General features: G+C 58.2%; 1 protein-coding gene across 5 annotated transcripts in view; it reads right to left on the reverse strand.

Moving 5' to 3' along the window:
* PLEKHG5 (pleckstrin homology and RhoGEF domain containing G5) overlaps nt 1–18,360 on the reverse strand; it is a 56,381-nt gene that overhangs the window by 21,477 nt on the left and 16,544 nt on the right. For 2 of the 5 annotated variants that reach the window (XM_043484829.1, XM_043484837.1), the window contains exon 2: nt 7,816–7,892. In XM_043484829.1, the coding sequence (XP_043340764.1) occupies nt 7,816–7,892 (77 nt within the window). Of the gene's footprint in view, nt 1–1,538; nt 2,358–7,815; nt 7,893–8,796; nt 8,950–13,791; nt 13,810–18,360 lie in introns of those variants that run through there. The other 3 variants (XM_043484834.1, XM_043484833.1, XM_043484835.1) reach the window with 3 other exon arrangements.

The following is an 18,360-nucleotide window of genomic DNA, read 5'->3' on the forward strand; positions in this document are numbered from 1 at the left end:
TCTGCAAGGCAGGAGCCCCCTGCCACTCCTGCCCAGCACCACCTCCCCAGCCCCAGAAAAGCAGAGGCCTGTGGGCATCCCCTTCCTCACAGTGGGTTGGGGCCCCGGCCTGGTCTGTAGTGGGAGAGGGGAAGTCACAGGTCTGGGGCCTGCTCTGTCCACAGGAGACTGGACTGGAACCAGGAGTTGGGGCTCTGTGGCCAGGGGGACACCCCTGCCCAGGGGCTCCCTGCCCGAGCTAAGCTCCTCTAAGAGGCTCCCAACCCTGAGGCTCCATCTGGCACCTTGGAAATCCAGGGGTGGAGGCTGCATGCATGGGCACGTTAGCCAGGGAGGAGTCGGCTCTGCCAGGCTGCTCTCCTCTTCAAACAGCCCATTTGGCTCCTCCCTTCCCCTAGGCCTGGGCCTCACTGCTTGTCCTCTGGTTCTGGGGTCCCCCTGGAGGCAGAGCCTGCTCTAAGGACCTGCCCTGTGCTGGGTAGATGGTAGGGGTGTAGAGAACCTCTCTGCAGACCAGCTCCATGCCACCAAGTCCAGAAGCCAGTGAGCCCTCTTCCTCCCCAGGGAGCCAACCAGCTGGGACCTGTGGGTACTAGGTGGAAAAGGAGAGGCTGTGTGGTCCATGAACTTTGCCCCCTGCCCAGGCCCTGCAGAAATGTGTCCTGGAGCCCCGGACCCCAGCCCGGAAGCCTGCACCTTCTCCTGGCACCTCTCGTTTCAGAGCCACACAAAAGGCTCTTTGGGAGGGAATCAGGGAGAGGGCATAGGCCTGGGCTGCACACCTGCTTCTGGGGCCCACCTACCTACCTCCTGCCCTTCCCTACTGTGCAAAGAGGGCACTGGCCAGTTCTCTAGAATCCTCTATCTAGGGATGGCTGCTGGGTTCAAATGTGTGTCTGGACTCTGGCAAAGGAGCAGAGGAATAGTGAAATAAATCCTCCCAGAGCCCTCCAAGCCTGGGGAAGGAAGTGGAGGAATCTGTAGGGTCCGAGGCCCATTGGGCCTCCACGTCCTCAGTCTTTGATCAGAGCGGCCAGGGTCTCTCCTGGCCTCTGGCTCTCTCCCCTTCTCCCCAGAGAGGACCAGGCCAGACCCAGGCGGTCCGAGGCGCAGACTCTCGCGCCCCCTGCCGGCCTCGAGAGGACTTTCCGCTTGGACCGTCACGGACGCCCAGATGCGGCGAGGTCGCCGAAACCACCTAACCAAGCCCCGCCAAATCCCCTTCGGAACCCCTCGCCCCACCAGCAGCCCTCACACCAGGGCTGGGTCCTTACAGACTCCTCATGGCCATTTCTCCCAGCCGACCCCACCCTAGAGTCATTGTGGGGGCGGGCGCTGGAGCCCATTCCACCCCAAGTAAGTGGAAGCAGAGCCAGTGGCGCCCGTTGACGGCCACCTGCAGTCCCAGGGCTGTGTGGGACCCTCGCCCTCCCCTCCCTCCACTATCCCCCCCTCCCCCAACCCCGGCTTCTGTCCATTAATTCAGGGGGAGTCTTGGCTCCCGGACCCACCCCCGTCTGAACTCCCCCGAGACTCACCTAGGGACACGGGTCTCCTCCCCAGTGGCTAGGGCTCGGGTCAAGACTGCCAAAGCTCCGAGGGGCCTGCAGGACGAGGGCCACCGGAACCGCGGGGCGGGCTCGGTCCGCTCTGCGCCGGCGGGGGCGCGGGTCGTAGGGGAATTACGGTAGGCCGGCGCGGGCGCTACCACCTGGGCGGGCCGGGACGTACCAACGGCGCGCCCGGCTAGGCCGGGGAGGGGCTGCGCTCCCGGGAAGCTCCGGGAGCCCCACCCCGCGGCCCAGGGGTGGCTGGAGGGCCGGCCGGCCGGCGTTTGGGGGTAACCTAGGGTCCGGGCTGCGGACAGAGGTAAGGAGGCCGTTGTCACTGTCCCCAAGGCGGCTGCCCTTATAGACCTGCAGAAAGTTCAAAACCTGCAATCTTTGACCTGGGCTTAAAGAAAAGAGCTCGCCCTCCCGCCCCCGGCGAGGGCCAGCGGCAGGACGCTGCCCCCCGGGGTCCAGAAGGAGGCACCCGTAGGCCCTGCCCGCCCCGGGAATCGCCCCAAGCCAGGCTGGCTTCCGCTGGATTCTGAACTGCGCCCTCCGCGGCGCCTGAGAAACGGGCCCGCCTAGCTCCGTGCCTCCCTCTTTTTTCCTGGCCCACGCCTAGTAGGTCCTCAAAGAGGGGCCCATCCCGCCCTTCGGTGGTTCCTGGCAGATTGAGTTCAGAATAACTCAGCGCTCAGGACTTGAGGTGGGGGGAGTGTCTGGGGATACCCCGCCCCAAGCACACCTACCCCCTTCCCTAGGGAGACTGGCATGATGGGGCTGCCACCCTCTACTCCCAGCCTCCTGGTTCAGACCTACTTGCATTTTCCCAATTCTAGACCATCTTCATCAGGCCCCCTCCAGATTACCAGAGACTACTCCAGAGACCCCTCTTAATGGGAGTCACTGTCCTTAGCAGTGCTGACCTCCCTGGGACTGGTCCACACCAGGGCAGCTCATCTTGGCCAGGTCACATGTGTGGGTCCTCTGTCCCGGCCTCTGGGGCACCCCAGACCTTCACCTTCTCCCCTCCAAAGTACTTAGCCAAAGCCCCAAAGTTCCACTTGCACTACTTCCCTGGTCCTGCCCCAGTCTCCAGGCACACACGGGACTGCCCGTGATCTACAGCTGACCAGCATCTCCAAGGACCAGCTACCTCCAGAGATCCCAGAATCTGGCCATTCTCAAGGGCGCCTGGCCTTTACCTCTTACCCCCAAAGCATTGCCCAGGAGAATGAATGACTCCTTCTTCCATTAGTCACCACATCCTGCCCACTCTTTCTCCACAAGGACCTCAGACCCACCCCTTCCTCTGCCCTGTGTCCACTGGTCTTCATCTGACAAGCCTTCCCCTAGACATAGACACCACCCCTCCCGACTCATCCCTGCCACCTCACAGCCCAATGTTAAGCTAGAAGGGAAGTCTGAGGTCAACAAATCCAATCTTCACTCTCTGCTTAAATTGCCTCTAGCAATGGGGTGCTCACTACCTATGTATCAGAGAACAGCTTCAGCTGTTGGAGACTCTTACCTTTACTGAACCAAAGCCCACCTCCCTGCCAGGGCCCTTGGGAGCCCTGCAGAAAAATTCACCCCGCGCTCCTTTCCTCCTGACAGTTTGTTAGAAATGGTAGGCTCTGAGGACAGACAGACCTGGTTGAGACAGACCCAGGCAAGTTCTTTTCCCTCTCTGTTTCTCAGTGCCCTGTCTCTGTGATGGAGATGGTGTGTCCTTGCTGCACAGGGTGGGGGTGAGGGCTAGATGAGGTCCCCGTGGAGAAGCACTGAAGCAGGGCCTGGCACACAGTAGGTGCTGAGAACACAGTGGCTGCTAGAACTGATACCTTTAAGGATGTTGCCCTGAGAGTCCCATCTCCAGGACAAACACCCCGAGTCTTCCATGCCCTCAAATGTGGTTCCCTAGGCCAGTGTCAGCCCTTCTCTGTGTCCCCTTGTGACCTGAGGTGCCCTGTACAGACTTCCATCAGAATGCCCAGATCAAGGGGACTCTGCCCTGTGGTTAACTTGCAGGAGGGTGGGGACACCCACCAGGTCATCACCTGGCCCTTTGGGAGGGAGGGAGCAAACACTTCCTCTGAGTCCCCAACAGGACTCCTGCCCTGGGGACAGGATAGCTGTGCAGAAAACATCCATCTGGCTGGGTGGGGTTGGTCAGGTCTAGGATGGAACCTAAGGTGGTCTCAGATCTCAGGGAGAGAAAGGAGGGCATGCTGGGAGCCTAGGGGTTTCTCTCCCCCCTGCACACACGTTACACACATGATCACAGCTAGCATCCTCTTGAACACCACAGCAAGCCACACTCTCTGCTAAGCACTCCACAGGTGGGCCCTCTTTTAATTTTTGTCACAACTCTAGAAGCCTCAGCTTCCAGATGAGGAAACTGAGGATCAGGGGTAGACTGACTTTCCCAGGGTCATGCAGTTGGGAAGGGGTAGGCTGTGACCCTGCAGTTCCCAGGTGTGGGTTACTCCATACATCTTTTAAAAATACATTCATTTATTTATTTGGCTGTGACAGGTCTTGGTTGCGACACACAGGATCTTCAATTTTCACTGCAGCATGTGGGATCTTTAGCTGTGGCAAGCAAACTCTTAGTTGCGGCATGTGGGATCTAGTTCCCAGACCAGGGATGGAACTTGGGATCCCTGCATTAGGAGCACAGAATCTTAGCCACTGGACCACCAGGAAGGTCCCCTACTCTATACATCTTCCTCTTGAGGAAGTGTAGGGCCACCACCTCCCTCCGTGGTCCCCAAGACAGGTAGTTCAGACACCTCACCTGGACCTCAGGATGCTCCCTGTTCAGTTTTGCCTACCTTTCCCCATCCCCTGAGCCCTGCTCACTCCTTCCATCCCCAATATCCGTCCCCACCCCAACTCAGCTTTCTTCCATCTTAATAAGCCCTCATTTCTCTGGACACCAGCAGCCACCTCCAGGAAGCCCATGCTGGTTATCTCCATTCCCCTAGAGTGAACTCCAGGAACAGGAGGGAGGAGTGGGGTGGCTGATGCATTTCAAAAGCCCCAGCAGCCAGAAGAAGCTCAAATAAAACCTCAAGGGTCAAGACGTCTGTGGCAGTCCAGTGGTTAAGGCTCCATGCTTCCAATGCAGGGTGAACCAGTTCAATCCCTGGTTGGGGGACTAAGATCCTGCATGCCAGACCCCAAAATAAATAAAAAACAAAGATGTAACCAAACCAAACAAACAAACACAAATTCTCGGACTTCCCTGGTGGCGCATTGGCTAAGAATCCGCCTGCCAATGTAGGGGACACAAGTTCAATCCCTGCTCTGGGAAGAGTCCACATGCGGAGGAGCAACTAAGCCTGTGCAAATAACTACTGAGCCAGTGTGCTACAACTACTGAAGCCCGTGAGCCCTAGAGCCCATGCTCTGCAACGAGAGAAGCCACTGCAATGAGAAGCCCATGCACCACAACAAAGAGTAGCCCCCCCCGCCCCCCCCCCCCGCCCCGCTCTCCGAAACTAGAGAAACCCCGTACAAAGCAATGAAGACCAAGTGCAGCCAAAAAACAAACACACACAGAAAAAACCCTCAAGGGTGGGCCCGGAAGTAGAAGGGTCCAGCCCGGTTGAAAGATGGCCCTTCCCCAGGGCAGCCTGGGGGCGCCAGTCTGACAAACCCAAGTCCTCACTTCCCTCCTCATCCCTGGGGGCCTGGGATCAGCTCCAGGAGAGCAGGACCTTTGTTCCCCGGGAAATCTCCAGGCCTAGAACAGGGCCTGGCACGCCAGGTGCTTCAGGCTGATTTGGTGAATGAATGAATGATGTCATCTCCTTCAAAACGCTAGTCACATCCTGCTAGCGGTCCCCAGAATGGCTGGGGAGGACAGTGAGAATGAGGCTCATCTCATTCCAGGCTATGCTTGGCCAGTCATGCTGTGTGACGTGGGCTAGTTCTTTCGCCTCTCTGAGCCTCAGTTTCCTTATGTTTCACACAGGAATGATAATGACGCTTTTCTTCTAAGGTTCTCACAAAAGTTCAGTGAAACAAGCATGAGGGCCTAACAACCTGCCTGGCACGTAAACATGTTTGGTCACTGGTGGTTCTTATTATCATCAACAATAGGATATTCTTTGCTCCTCTCTCTCACCAACCTGGATGTCATTCACCTCCTCTGACCTTCTGCTCCAGCCTGCTCCTACCCTTGGCAAGACCTGCCTCTTGCTCCTTGTTTTCTGCCTCTGGCTTCTGCCTGTGGCAGTTCTCCCTTTCTGGACTGCCCTTGGCTTCTGCTCTGCCGGTCCACATTTTCTGGCTTAGTGATAAAGAACTCGCCTGTCAGTGCAGGAGACATAACAGACACGGGTTCGATCCCTGGCTCAGGAAGATTCTCTGAAGGAGGAAATGGCAACCCACTCCAGTATTCTTGCCGGGAGATCCCCATGGACTCCTGAGGATCAGGAGCCTGGCGGGCTACAGTCCATGGGGTCACAATGAGTTGGACACAACTGAAGCAACTTAGCATGCAGGCACGTCCACATTTTCACTCCCATCAGAGGCCACCTCCTCCAAGATGTCCTCCCTGACTAGACCTTCGCCTTTGATTTCTCAGGCATCCTTGTGGCCCAAGTCTGTATCACCTGTCCCAAAGCAGGTGCCACCAGCAATAGAACCAGGGCTCTCCCCCTGCAGGCTGGGTGACGGTCTGCTGCTGATGCCAACGTCAGCCATGTTGAGTTGCAGGCAGCCCACGGCTGGGCTGGAGTTGAGACCTGGAGGCTGCAGAAGGCCCTCAGGCACTCTGACACCAACTCTCATCTCATAGGCCTCACCCCTGCCCCTTCCTATGGCAGCTTGTGGGCCTGCCTGGGGCGCAGATGCCCACAAAAGAGGCTGGATCAGTGTGGCCTGCCCCGTTTGCCACCCCTCTGGGTCAGGCAGAGGCCCCAAGGCTTCACAGGCCCCTGGCAGGATGTAACTGAGGGTAACTGGGGCCAGTTTGTTTCCAGGAGCCCCCATATGGGGGAGAGGCAGCCAGCCAACACCAGAGCCCTGATGCCAGGCACCATCCGTGCCAGCAGATTGCATCTGACATCACAGCCGCCCCCTTGCCGGTGACCACGGCAACTGGAAGCCTCCCCCTCCTCTCCCCACCCCCAGAACAGCCCTCCATGTTCCTTCCAGCCATGGTCTTCCTGTACAGAATGTAAGCGGCTGTGTCCGGGTGGAAGGGTGTAACGGGGCGGCATCTTTAATCTCCTGCGGCTGCAGAGCTGAGCTGCACAGTGGCTAGGAACAGGGCTCTGACACCACACAGATCTGGGTTCTGGGTTCAAATCACAGCTCTCCCACATCCTAGAGACGCGTTCTTAGGTGAGCCGCTACCTCTCCACTGTAAATGAGAATAGTGACGGGACAGTTGTCAGAAGGCCAGAGGGAGGAGACAAAGAGTCCTCAGGGCTCGGGGTGACACAGTAAGTTGTGGCAGTTACCCCCACTGTCCCTCAAATGCGTGCGGGGAGGGGCCCAACCTGGGTTCCAGCCCTGGCTCAGTCTCTCCTGAGCTGTGGGGCCTCGGCCAAGTCACAGGACCTCTCTGAACCTTGGTATCTTCATCTGGAAAACAGGGCAACGACCCACGCCTTCCCAGCAGAGCTGCCACAAACAGCACATGAGGCACAGGGCCCAGCACAGACCAGGCAGAAGGCCCCCCCATCATTTTTATCTGTATTCCTCTTGTTTTGTCCACTGCTAGCTCCCAAGTCCTGACACTCCAGGACCACTGGGCCCCCTCTTCCCTTCCTCATCCCCAGGCCTGCAGTCACTGCCACAAAGTCCCATAGTGTCCCTGACCCATGCTCAGGCCTGAAGAGTGGCCTGGTGGCCCAGGAAGAGTGCCCATGGGGCACTGGAATGGAACCTTGGTTGCAGGGTGGGGGGTGTCCCTGCTTGCTGATTCTTAGCTTCCTCATCAGTGACATTGAGCAGCAGTGCCTGTCACCTCAGGGCTCTAAGGACCACAGGGCAAGAAAGGGCTTTGAGGCACCCCCGCTCTGGCTGCCCTCATAGAAGTCCCCCCACCTCTGCTCTTTCTGAACTAAGGTCAGCCCCTCTGCCTCCTAAACCAGCCATCCTGCAGCCCTGCCCACCCCTGAACCCAGGCCACACTGTGGCCAGGCCAGCTGCACCCTTGCCAGGGCCCCCATGGATTTCCGGGCCTGGATAGAGCGGGTGGTTAGCAACCTGCCCCAGGGGCCCCCAGGCCCGCCAGCCTCCCTACCTTAGCAGCCCGGCCCTTGTCCATGCAGTCAGGGTTCTGACAACGCAGTCCCTTCTCTTCTTCCAGGCTCCGGTCTTCTGCAAAGGAGAGGAGAGAAGGGTTACTAATTGGGCGTGGCCCAGGGAGGGTGCGCCCCAGGCAGGGGCACCCTGGCTCCCCAGGGCCCCAGGAGCCTCCCGACCAGAAGACGGGGTGGGGCGGTCTCCTCAATGCACCCTTCAAAGGAGGGCAGTGTCCCTTTCTCTTTTAAATGCCAACTTATCTGCACGGGAATCTGTGTGCAGAGCCCTTTTCTTGTTGCAGCTCCCTAGGGAAATTATCCAGATTCCAGGGGGAGAAAACATCTTTGGAAATGAGCTGCTCCCTCTCTGTCCCACTGGTGGGGGGTGGGGAAGGGAGGGGGGGGTGGCTCAGTGACCTTGGGGCCTCAGGGTTCCTGAGGGATTCCTGCAATACAGTGAGGGGAAGGGGGACTCCAGGGGTCCAAGATCCCTTCCTACTCCTGCCCTCCACATCCCACCCGCAAGAACCTGGGGTGGTCCCCTCACCCGCTGTCCATCTTTGACCCAGAACTTGGCCCCCTCCAAGCTGCCCCTCTTCCTGGGGTGCAGCAGCAGAGGGGACAGGGAAGGGGGGCAAAGAGGCTGCTCGCCCAGGCCAGCTTGCAGGGCCAGGGGAAGGGGTGACGAAGCGTGCCCCGACATGGGGACAGAGTTTGGACCCCCAAAGCCCTGATTCTGAGACCGGTGTCTACCTCCCATCTCGAGCAGGCCTTCCCCAAAGGAGGGGGCGGGCTGAGCCCCCGCCTGCCGAGGGGAAGGAGCCGGTCCTGCCCTGCCCTTGATCTCTCCCCTACCCCCACCAACTCCCCGGCCGGCCCGCGTGCCCCTCGCCAACGCCCCTCCCCGAGCCGGCGCGGAGGCGGCCAGGCCAGCCGGCCTGCATGGCGGGGCCGGGCCGGGCCGGGGGCCCCGCACTCACCCATAGAGGAGGCGTGGGGCGTCCGGGAACGCGGGAGGGGCTGGGGGCGCTGCGGGTCGGCGCGGGGGACGAGCGCGACGGAGGCGGGGGGGTGCGGGCGCCGGCCGGGTGCCTCGGGAGAGGCCGGAGCGCTGCGGCCGAGGGACCCTCGGCGGTGAGAGGCGGGGCGGGGCAGGTGGGCGGTGGGAGGAGCGGAGTTGCGGCCCCGCCTACGGGGCGGGACTCTGCGCCCCACCCCCCGCGCCCCTCCGCCCGGCGCCCCGCTGGGCAGAACCTGCACCCGGCGGCGCGGGGCATCAGCCTAGAGGACGCGGCGCACCCTCCCCCTCTCTCTGAAAAGTCGTGGGTGTGACTAAAAGCCATCCCTTCGCCCCCCCAAGTCGCTCAGCCTCGCAGCCACCTCAAAAGAAAACACCTCTGTTTTTGATGTGATTGGGAGACATTTTCTCAATCTCCTGGAAAGTGGGAATGAAGGCATTTTAGACAGCTCTGCTATTTCTCCTCGTCCGCCGAAAGGTACCATCTCAGTGGAAATGATGCCTTATTGTAGATAGGCACGCAGGTCAGGACAGCTCCTGGTTCCCTTTGCCACCCACCCCTAGCAGAGGCCTCTCTTCTCATTTAGAGATGCTGTCAGGGATGGGGGTAAGGGTTCCATAAGTGGAGGGGACCTGGAGACTACTGTTGTTTTATTACTATGATCTTGGTGTTGTTTAGCAATTTAAAAACTTTATGAAAGTGTAAAATAAATAGGTATAGAAAAGTGCAGCTCACACTGCACTCAGTACACAGTGCACTCAGTACACAGCTCAGTAAAACTTTCACAAAAATGTATTCACGCAAAATAAGAAGTACAGTATTCACCCAGGTTAAGAAGTACAGCATCACCAACCCCTATGTGGAAATCTCCCTCAGGGGGGCTGTTAGCGTCTCCCCTCCTGAACTCTCTTTCAATTAGTTTTGCCTGATCTTGTAGTTTATGTAAATAGCATCACAAGATACTTGGACAGCATCTTAATGGTTCCAAAACACTTTGAACTACAGAAATGGAGCCCTGGGAAGGTGGTGAAGACTCTCCCAAGGTACTCAGCATGCTCCTAAGCCTGCCTAGACCCCATCGCACCTGGAGGTAGGTGCTGGGGGACCCTGGGTAGATGAGCCCCAGGTATGGAAGCTCCCCCTGAGGCCTGGATTGCTCTTCCAAAGGCTACCCTGGTCCCTTCCCCAACCGGAGTAGGGTGCCTGCCTTTCTACATATATCCCCCCTTTCATGGACTGGCCCTTGGGGACTCACGGGTGACCAGGACTCAGTCCCTTCCCTCACAGACTCTTGGAGGAGGGAACAGTGACGGATCTCAGGTCTTCTGGGTTCTCTGGATTAACTCAGCAAACACACAGTAAGTCCTTGGGTGCCTACCTTGTTTGTGTCTAGCCCCGAGCTGGGCCCTGGGGACTCATTGGTGACCCTGTCAAGCCTCAAGGAGCTCATGTGGGGCCCAGTGGGCAGCAAGGCCCTTTGGAAAGCAGCATAGGGGGGTGTCGAGAGGAGGAGGCTGTGTGCAAGAACAACTGCACAAGGGGCTCCATCAGTGTCCTGAAGCTTCCAGGGTGAGAAGGAAGCGACGGCACAGTGTCCCCCAGTCTGCTCTTGGTGAGTGTGAGCCTGGGGTTCTGAGAAGGGACCCCGCTAACTCTAAGCACTCTCAGGCCGCCCCGCCTCACTCAGTTCACAGAATCACAGTTCTGATATCCCTCTCGGAACCTCTGCTTCCTCAGCTGTCTGAAGGGTCAAGGACGCCTGTCCTGGCTCTAGCTTGGGGGCAAAGATAGCTGAGGTAGGAGACAGCCCTAGGAGGACCCTGATGGCCCTGTCCCAGCCCTGCCTGCCAGGATGTAGCTGGCTTGAGGGTGGGGTGGAAAGCATGGCCCTTCTCCACCACCCAGCAGCATCCCCTCTGTCACTTGGGCTTCCAGGGACCTGGAGACCTCAGCCAGCTCTGGGGGAGTTTCCCATGCACCCTCCTCAGTCTGGGGAACTCAGCCAGATGAGATCTGCTTGTGTATCTGAGTCCCTGGGTTCTCACAGCTCAGGGCTGGGGTTGGGTTCTAACATCCTTTGTCCCAAGACTTCTGGATTCTGGCCCTAAACTCTGCAGGCTCTGGGCTACTTCCTCCCCCACAGGGACCTAGAGCTGCCTTGCCAGCTCTCTGGGTCCTGCCATGAGCGCTCTAGGCACTGCAGGGCCAGATTGCTCTCGACTGCCATGTGGTGCTTGTGGTCCTAGAGTTCTTTGTCCGGGTTCTTCCAGACACTGGGGTTCTACCTGGCTGATCTCTCTGGCCTACAACACCCCCCATCTGGTTTCAGCCCCCTCAAGGTGCTCAATCTGCTTTCTATACCTTCCCCCCCACCGCCCCTCATGAACTGCTTGGTCCCAGCCCTCTGGAATCTAATTTCCCTGTGCTTCACACTAAAGCTACAACCTCCTAGGGTCCATGAATGCTTCTCTCCCCAGAAACTCCAACCACAGGAAAATCAATGAGGACCCTGATAGCTCTCAGGGCCCAGATGGGGGCCCCTGGGAGCTGGGGAGGAATCAGGCACTGGGACAGACTGTCCCCCACCTCCAGGACTGCCATGGGCTCCCCTTCAAGCATGTTGCCCCAGTTACAACCCTGCAGAAAGAGTGCCCAGTAAGCGGGAGATGTTGTCCCAGGTGGCACATATTCTGGACATAGTTGACTGGGACAGAGACGCCACCTGGTCCAGCCTGTTCAATTCAATCTGCTCTCTTGAGGATTTGAATTGAGATGGGCAACTGCTAGTGGTCCTGCAGCCCTGAGATCATGGAGAGTCTGAGTGGGCAGAGAGCCCCATAGTCAATGGGGAGTAAGACCAAGGGGACCCATAGGAGCAACTGGTCAGTGGAGACAGCCCTAGAGCTGAGAGGCAGGGAGAAAGTGGCCCTGTGACCGTGGGGCAGCTCCCGGGGGCCACCTCCACCTCCTGCTCTTGCTCCCCCCAGGGTCCCCATCGCGGGGAGTACCACTCTGACTTGAGTCAGCCTGTGCGGGTGTCCAGCTGTGGGCCCTTAGCCATCACCAGGCAGACCTGGAACTTAGAACTTGCCGCCCACCTCAAGGTGCCAGAGTCTGTCTTTCTCAGTCTGAAACAGCCCAGCTGCCCTTCTGGCCTCCGTGGGCTCTGCGGCTCCCCAGCCTCCTCGGGAAAGTCAGGGCCCCTCCGCCAGGCAGGCCAGCCCACACGCCAGCATCCCCCACCCTCTATCTTAGTCACACGATGCCGTTTTCCCTTCTGCTCCAACACGGTCTCCACCACAACTGGCCGACAGGGCGCCTGGGCAGAAGCCGGCCGGCAGACATGTTTTCTTTGGCCGAGCACAGTGCTTCAAAAGAATTTGACTTGGTTGCCAACTTTAAAAAGTCAGATTTCACATAAAAATCCAGATTTCTGGCTTCCATGGACAAACCAGAGGAGCCTGGCAGCTCCGGACCCATATTGCTGACGGCTCCAGCGCCCCGGTCGTGTCTGCCTGAGACGGGCACACACCCTTCCACCCTCCACAGTCCCCACCACTCCCTATTGCCTCACCTCGACCCCCTTCCTCTGTTACTCACTGGGATTCCTGGGACGGAAATGAGCTTTTGACCCTGGCCCAACCCTTCCCGGTTCTGTTCCTCTGCCCCTGCCACATCCTTCTCATCTCAGTCTACTGTCTACTGACACCCTGCCCACTCTCGAAGGCCCAAGTCTAATACAGAGAACATCGGAAGGCCTATGGAGCTCAGAACATCCAAATTCCAAATGAATCACTCCCTCTTCGATCCCACTGTCCTGGGATGGGCCTTTGAATTGACTTTGGACCTGTCTTCCCCACTGGACCACTCCAGAAACACCTGCTGATAGCGATGGTTCTAACCTTCCGGGCACCCACAGGGCACTGTGTGCTTATCCCACATGGTCTTATTTCAGAGTCAGACCCTCTGCAGCATGGTCTAACCCTAAAAATCAGCCACTGGCCATTGCAACTACTAAGCGTGTGCAAAGGGGCTCGTCCAAACAGATGTGCTATGCATGTGAAATACACCACAGACACTAAAGACTTAGTGCAAAAAAAAAGAATGTAAAATCTCATTGATGAGTTTTTTATACTGATTATATGTTGAAATGGTAATGTTTTTGGAATTTATTAGGTTAAATAAAATGTATTATTAGAATTCATTTCACTTGCTTGGTTTTTATTTTTTTTGCTTTTTTATTTATATGTTTTATTTTATTTATTTTTAGCTGTGCTGCACTGCTTGTGGGAACCCCAGCCCTCAGCAGTGAAAGTGTGGAGTCCTAACTGCTGGGCCGCCAGGGAATTAATTCCCTGTTTTGTTTTTTTAAATATGACTAGTAAAAAAAATGTAAATGAAAGTGACTTCCCTGGTGTTCAGTGGTTAAGAATGTGCCTGCCAATTCAGGAAACATGGGGTCAATCCCTGGTCCAGGAAGATCTCACATGCCATGGGGCAGCTAACCCCATTCACCATAACTACTGGCCCAGTGCTCTGCAACTAGAGAAGCCAGCACACTTAAATGAAGTGCACACATGGCAAAAAAAAAAAAAAAAAGGTAAATAATGAAAGTTCTAGGGGCTAGCACTTTTCTAAACAATTGAGAGAGGGAGGTTTGATGGTCATGCCCATTTTACAAGTGAAGAGACTGAAGCTCAGAGGGTTGGGCAACTTGCCCAAGGTCATGCAGCTTGTGAGAGATGAGCCTAGAACCATAAGACTCCAAGTTTGTATTCCTAACTATTAGGCCACACCACCCCTATAGTGCCCCCATGGTTCCCAGCACAGATATGGGCTTAGCACGTGTGAACTGATCTCCTCATTGTCACATAAGTGCTCCCTTTCCCAGTTGGCTCTGGGCTGAGACAAGTGTACAAGAAACCACCCTTGTCATTCCTCAGGGGAGCCCCTTACCTGTAAATCTCCACTGACACCATGAACTCTTCTGACTCAAGGAGACAGAGCTTTCCTACCCACCAGCTCCCAAGCCCGAGCCTGGCCAGGCAAAGGCTGCCCCTCCCAGGAAGCAGCTGTGGCCTTGAATGCCCCCTCCCACGCAAACCCAGCCCTCCTGGGAGCCTGTCTCTGGTTGGGCAGCTGCTGCGGGCTCCGCTAGAACTGAACCCCATCATCAGGGCAGCTTGCAGAAGGGCAAGATTTGACCCAAAGCTGCCCAAGAGCCAGAGGGGTGTGTCCTGAGCAAATGCCTGCTGATCTCAGGAACCACCCACCTCTCCCAACCGAAGATACTGGTCAGAGCATCACAGTGGCCTGGGAAAGAAATATCCCCCTCCTAAAGCCCCATGTAGCATTGTGGGGTAGGGCAGTCAGGTGGGGACCAGCTAGAGGAAGAAGCCTGGACCATGGCCTCTGATGCTGTTCCTGACTATAGCCCAGAACAAACAATGGCATCGCCTCCTGAAAACAGAGACCCCCATCCTCTGCTCTGCCCACCCACATGCCTGGACTCAGTAAGAAGACACGGGAGGACACACCAGAATTCCTTTCTGGGGCTACAGAAACTGTCCACACAGTTCCTGCACACAAGCCTGGGGCCGGCCAGCCACTTCCTGTGGCCGAAGCTGCTGTGGGCACCTGCACATTTGTCCACCACCACAGACTTCCTCCCCAAGGTCCTGGGAGGAACTGAGAGTGGCCAAGGGAGGAGCAGGAGCAGGACTGCAGAAGCTGGTGTGAGCTTCCAGTTCAGGGCAGTCACACTCCATGCATAAGCTCCCCGCCACCCACCCCATCGCGGGGCTGAGCCAGAGCTGAGGCCCACCGCCCACCCCTGATGGGCCCAGGCCAGGCACTGGCTGGCTGCAGAGGACAGAGCCCACACAGACAGCTGTGTGCCCGGCTCTCCCTCCCGCCTGCCTCAGCTCACCCGTGAGGCCTGCTTACACGCTGTGACCCACCCACCATGTGCTGGGGTCGCGAGGCAGGGGGTCATGACAGTGAATAGGGCCTGGTCCTGCGGTTCCAAGGCAGTGGACAGGAGTTGTGGCATTGTGGATCTGGACACCACCACTCAGCACCCAGCTGAGCGCTGACTACCCTTTCAGAGCAAAGGGGACTGCAGGCATTGTCCCTGCCTCTAAGAGGGGGCATGGAGATGCCGGTAGCCAAGGGAAGCCTTGGCATGGGGCAAGTCTGCTCTAAATGCTAGCCGTGGGACCCCAGAGACAGCCCTGGCTGGAGAGGCTGGGGGAAGGGGAGGGGGTTCACAGAAGTTGCTCCAGGGCCCTGGGGAGGGGTGAGGGACCAACAGCAACAAAGCTTGGTTGGCACTCTGCATTGACTGGACCCAGAAACCCAATAAGAAACGGGGGATCTGGCCCCTGCTAGGCCTCCCCGGCTGGTGTCTGGGACTGGCTGCGTGGTCTCTGGCCAGACCTTGGCCACCTTCCCTGCCTCTGTGGATAGGAACCTGCCAGTTGAAGCAGGACAAGGGGACAGGACACAGACTACACCCCGTGCCACTGCCCCCAACCCACAATCTGGTTCCTGAACGGCGCCTGGCTGGGTTGGAAGAGACAGGGAACTTTCTGCCCAGCTGGCCCGAGCCTTCCCCTACAGTTCTCCTGCCTCCCCCTGCTCCACACTCTGCTCAGTATCACGGCTCCTCCCTCCCAGCCCCCTGCACAGGTGCCTGTGATCCTGGGCCCCAGGTGGGCACTCTGCCCACCCTGCCCCCACCCAGAAGCCACATCCCCCTATCCACTTTGGCCAATGGGACAGCTGGCCAAAGGGGGCTCCTCACAGACAGGACACCTGTTGTTTACGCCCACCAGGCATCCCGTCTCCCCGCTGGGAGCAGCACCACCCCGCCTGCTGAACCCGCACCCTACATGGTCTCTGTCCGTGGCGGATCCCAGGCCCACCCATCACATTCTGAGCCTTCTGGCCGCAGGGATGGGTCAGGGAAGGACCACGCCAGGCTGGGGAGTTGCTCCACTTCTCTGTCTGCAACCTGGGGAGGGGTGCAAGCCTGGGGTCTGAGATGAGGCCAACAGAGAAGAGGGCCAAGGCCTGAGACGCCATGCCTTCCTGGCTTCTGCAGGCCAGACCTGGGCTCCCTTTGTCCTGGGCACTGAATTGTCCTAACAGAATCAGAGGTGCTGGCCTGAGGCTGAATGCTCTGCCAGGCTGCAATTAAATGGCCACGATAGCAGCTGGCAGGACCTTGCCCTGCGGCGGGCAGCATTTGAAGGGCTCCGTGTGTCACCGCAGGTAGTCCCCTCAGCAACCCCACGATGCCACAGGTATGATTATCCACATCAATTTGGCACCAAACAGACCGTCAGCTCAGCATCCCCCACCACCTGTGCTGCCTTTATCTTTCTTTCATGTGAAATCTTAGTTCCCTGACCAGGGATCGAACCCACGCCCCCTTCAGTGGAAGTGTGGAGTCTTAACCACTGGACTGCCAGGAAGGTGCCATTTGCTGCCTCTTAAGGGGCTTAATCTCTCTGTGCTTCTATTTCCTCACCCGCAATGAGGAAAACAGAAATGGCACATGTCCTGGGTCTTGAACATGAATGTTCCAGAAAGACTTGTCCTACCACCCCGCCTGGATTGTGGAGGCAGAGTCCAGGCCTGAAGCCCAGCACCGGCCACTGCTGCCTCCAGCCCCAGCTGCCCTGCTTCCTAGCTGTGGGGCCCACGCTGCCCTCCCCAGCCTACTCTCTCTGCCCTGATGCCCCCCTGGATCCTCCAGCTCAGGCACCTCTCCTCCACCAGCAGCGGCTCTCAGGAGGGGCCTGGTCCCCACACTGTTGCTCAGTAAGTGACCGGCAGCAGCACATATATGGTGAGTGAGCCATAGGCTCTGGCCAGAGGGAGGCGGCCAGGTAGACCAGGTGTCCAAGCCCCATGAGCTCCCTCCTGAGAAAGTGGGCCTGCACCTACCCCCAAGGTCCTCGATGATGTCCAAGGTGGAGCTCCAGGAGAAGCGCTCCACAGCCCCCAGCTCCAGCTCGGCCAGGGCCCCAGGCAGGGCCTCCAGCTCGTAGGCACCCCGCTTCTTCCAGTAGAGAAACATCCTGAGGGCTGGGCAGGCCTCCCTGCCAGGCCTGTGCCCTCAGAGACTGGGTACCCCAGGGCCCCGGGTCCCCAAGGCCTGGACACAGTGGGTGCAGGGACTGCAGAGGGCCTGCAGAGACCCTAGGGCTGGCCTCAGGGCCGGCGAGTGCGGCCCTCCCCGGGGAGGGGAGCATGCTGGGAGTGGCCGGGGGCCTCAGAGCTGACCAATGGCCAGGGCCCCAGCCCCACACAAAGCGCCTTTCTTCCCCTCCTACAGACATTTTACAAATTTCAACTTCCCGGCCCCCTCGGAGCCCCCACCAAGGGGATGGGCTGGCCGTCTGTGGACCGCAGAAGCCCGGAAAAGAGTCTGATTGTTCCGTGATCTCTTTGCTAAGATAAGTTTTCAGAAGAGAAAAATGTGCTGCCCCAGGAGCAATTCCAGCCCCCCACCCCTGACCTCTGACCCCAGCCCCCAGCCCCATCTGGACCCCACAGGATTTCTTAATGAGGAGTGGAAGCACCCATGGGGTGCTGTGGAATGAGCCTAGAGTTGTTTTCAGCAGCCTGACTGGGCCCCCTCCCCAGGAAGCACAAGGCGTTTCCCAGCTTCCCTGAGCAAAGACTGGGGGAGGCCTTCAAGGGTCAGAAGGCACGAGCTGTGGGCCAGGCTGAGGCCCAGAATCAGCCCTTCCGGCTCTCACCAAGGGCCCTTCCCTCGCTGGGCTGACCAAGCTTCTCCAGCCTGCCACCTGCCCCTGCCTCCCTCCTCAGGCTGTGTCACCTACACTGATGGCAGGGCCATGCATGGAGCCTGGGCAGGCTGAATGGGTGCAAAGGAGTTCAGGCATCACCACGGCGTTTCACAGCCCCCGTCCAGTGAGCACATGGGGTGGACAGAAGGGGTGGGGGCCAGGGCAGATGGAAGCGCTGGGGTGGAGGAGCTGGGTGGGGCAGAGCACGGATGAGGAAACTGGGACTCAGATAGCAAGGAGCAGAACTTGAATTTGAACCCAGGACTATCTGGCTTCAAAGTCAACTCTAGGGGGACTTCCCTGGTGGTCCAGTGGCTAAGACTCTCCATTCCCAATGAAGGGGCCCAGGTTCATTCCTGGTCAGGGAACTATATCCCACAAGTGGCAACTAAAAGTTCACATGCTGCAACCAAGACCTGGTGCAGCCAAGTAAATATTTTTATAAAAGCCAACTTGGGGGCCCAGACAGCCACCTGGGGGAGAAGCTCGGTGGTCAGAGAGCAAAGGGGTGGCCCCATGGGGATCCAGGCTGGATGTGGAAAGAGTAGCATGCTTAGCCTCCCAGCCAGCCTCTGCCACGTTGCTGAGCCCACTCTGTGTGACCCTGCTGTGGCTCCCCAACTTTCCAGGGTGCCAAAGGAGCTAGCCTGAGTTGGGGCAGAGATGGCTGCCCCCTGCCCAACCAAATACCTGGCAACAGAGA

This window comes from Cervus canadensis, chromosome 13 (genome assembly GCF_019320065.1).
Source record: "Cervus canadensis isolate Bull #8, Minnesota chromosome 13, ASM1932006v1, whole genome shotgun sequence".
Lineage (NCBI taxonomy): Eukaryota > Metazoa > Chordata > Mammalia > Artiodactyla > Cervidae > Cervus > Cervus canadensis.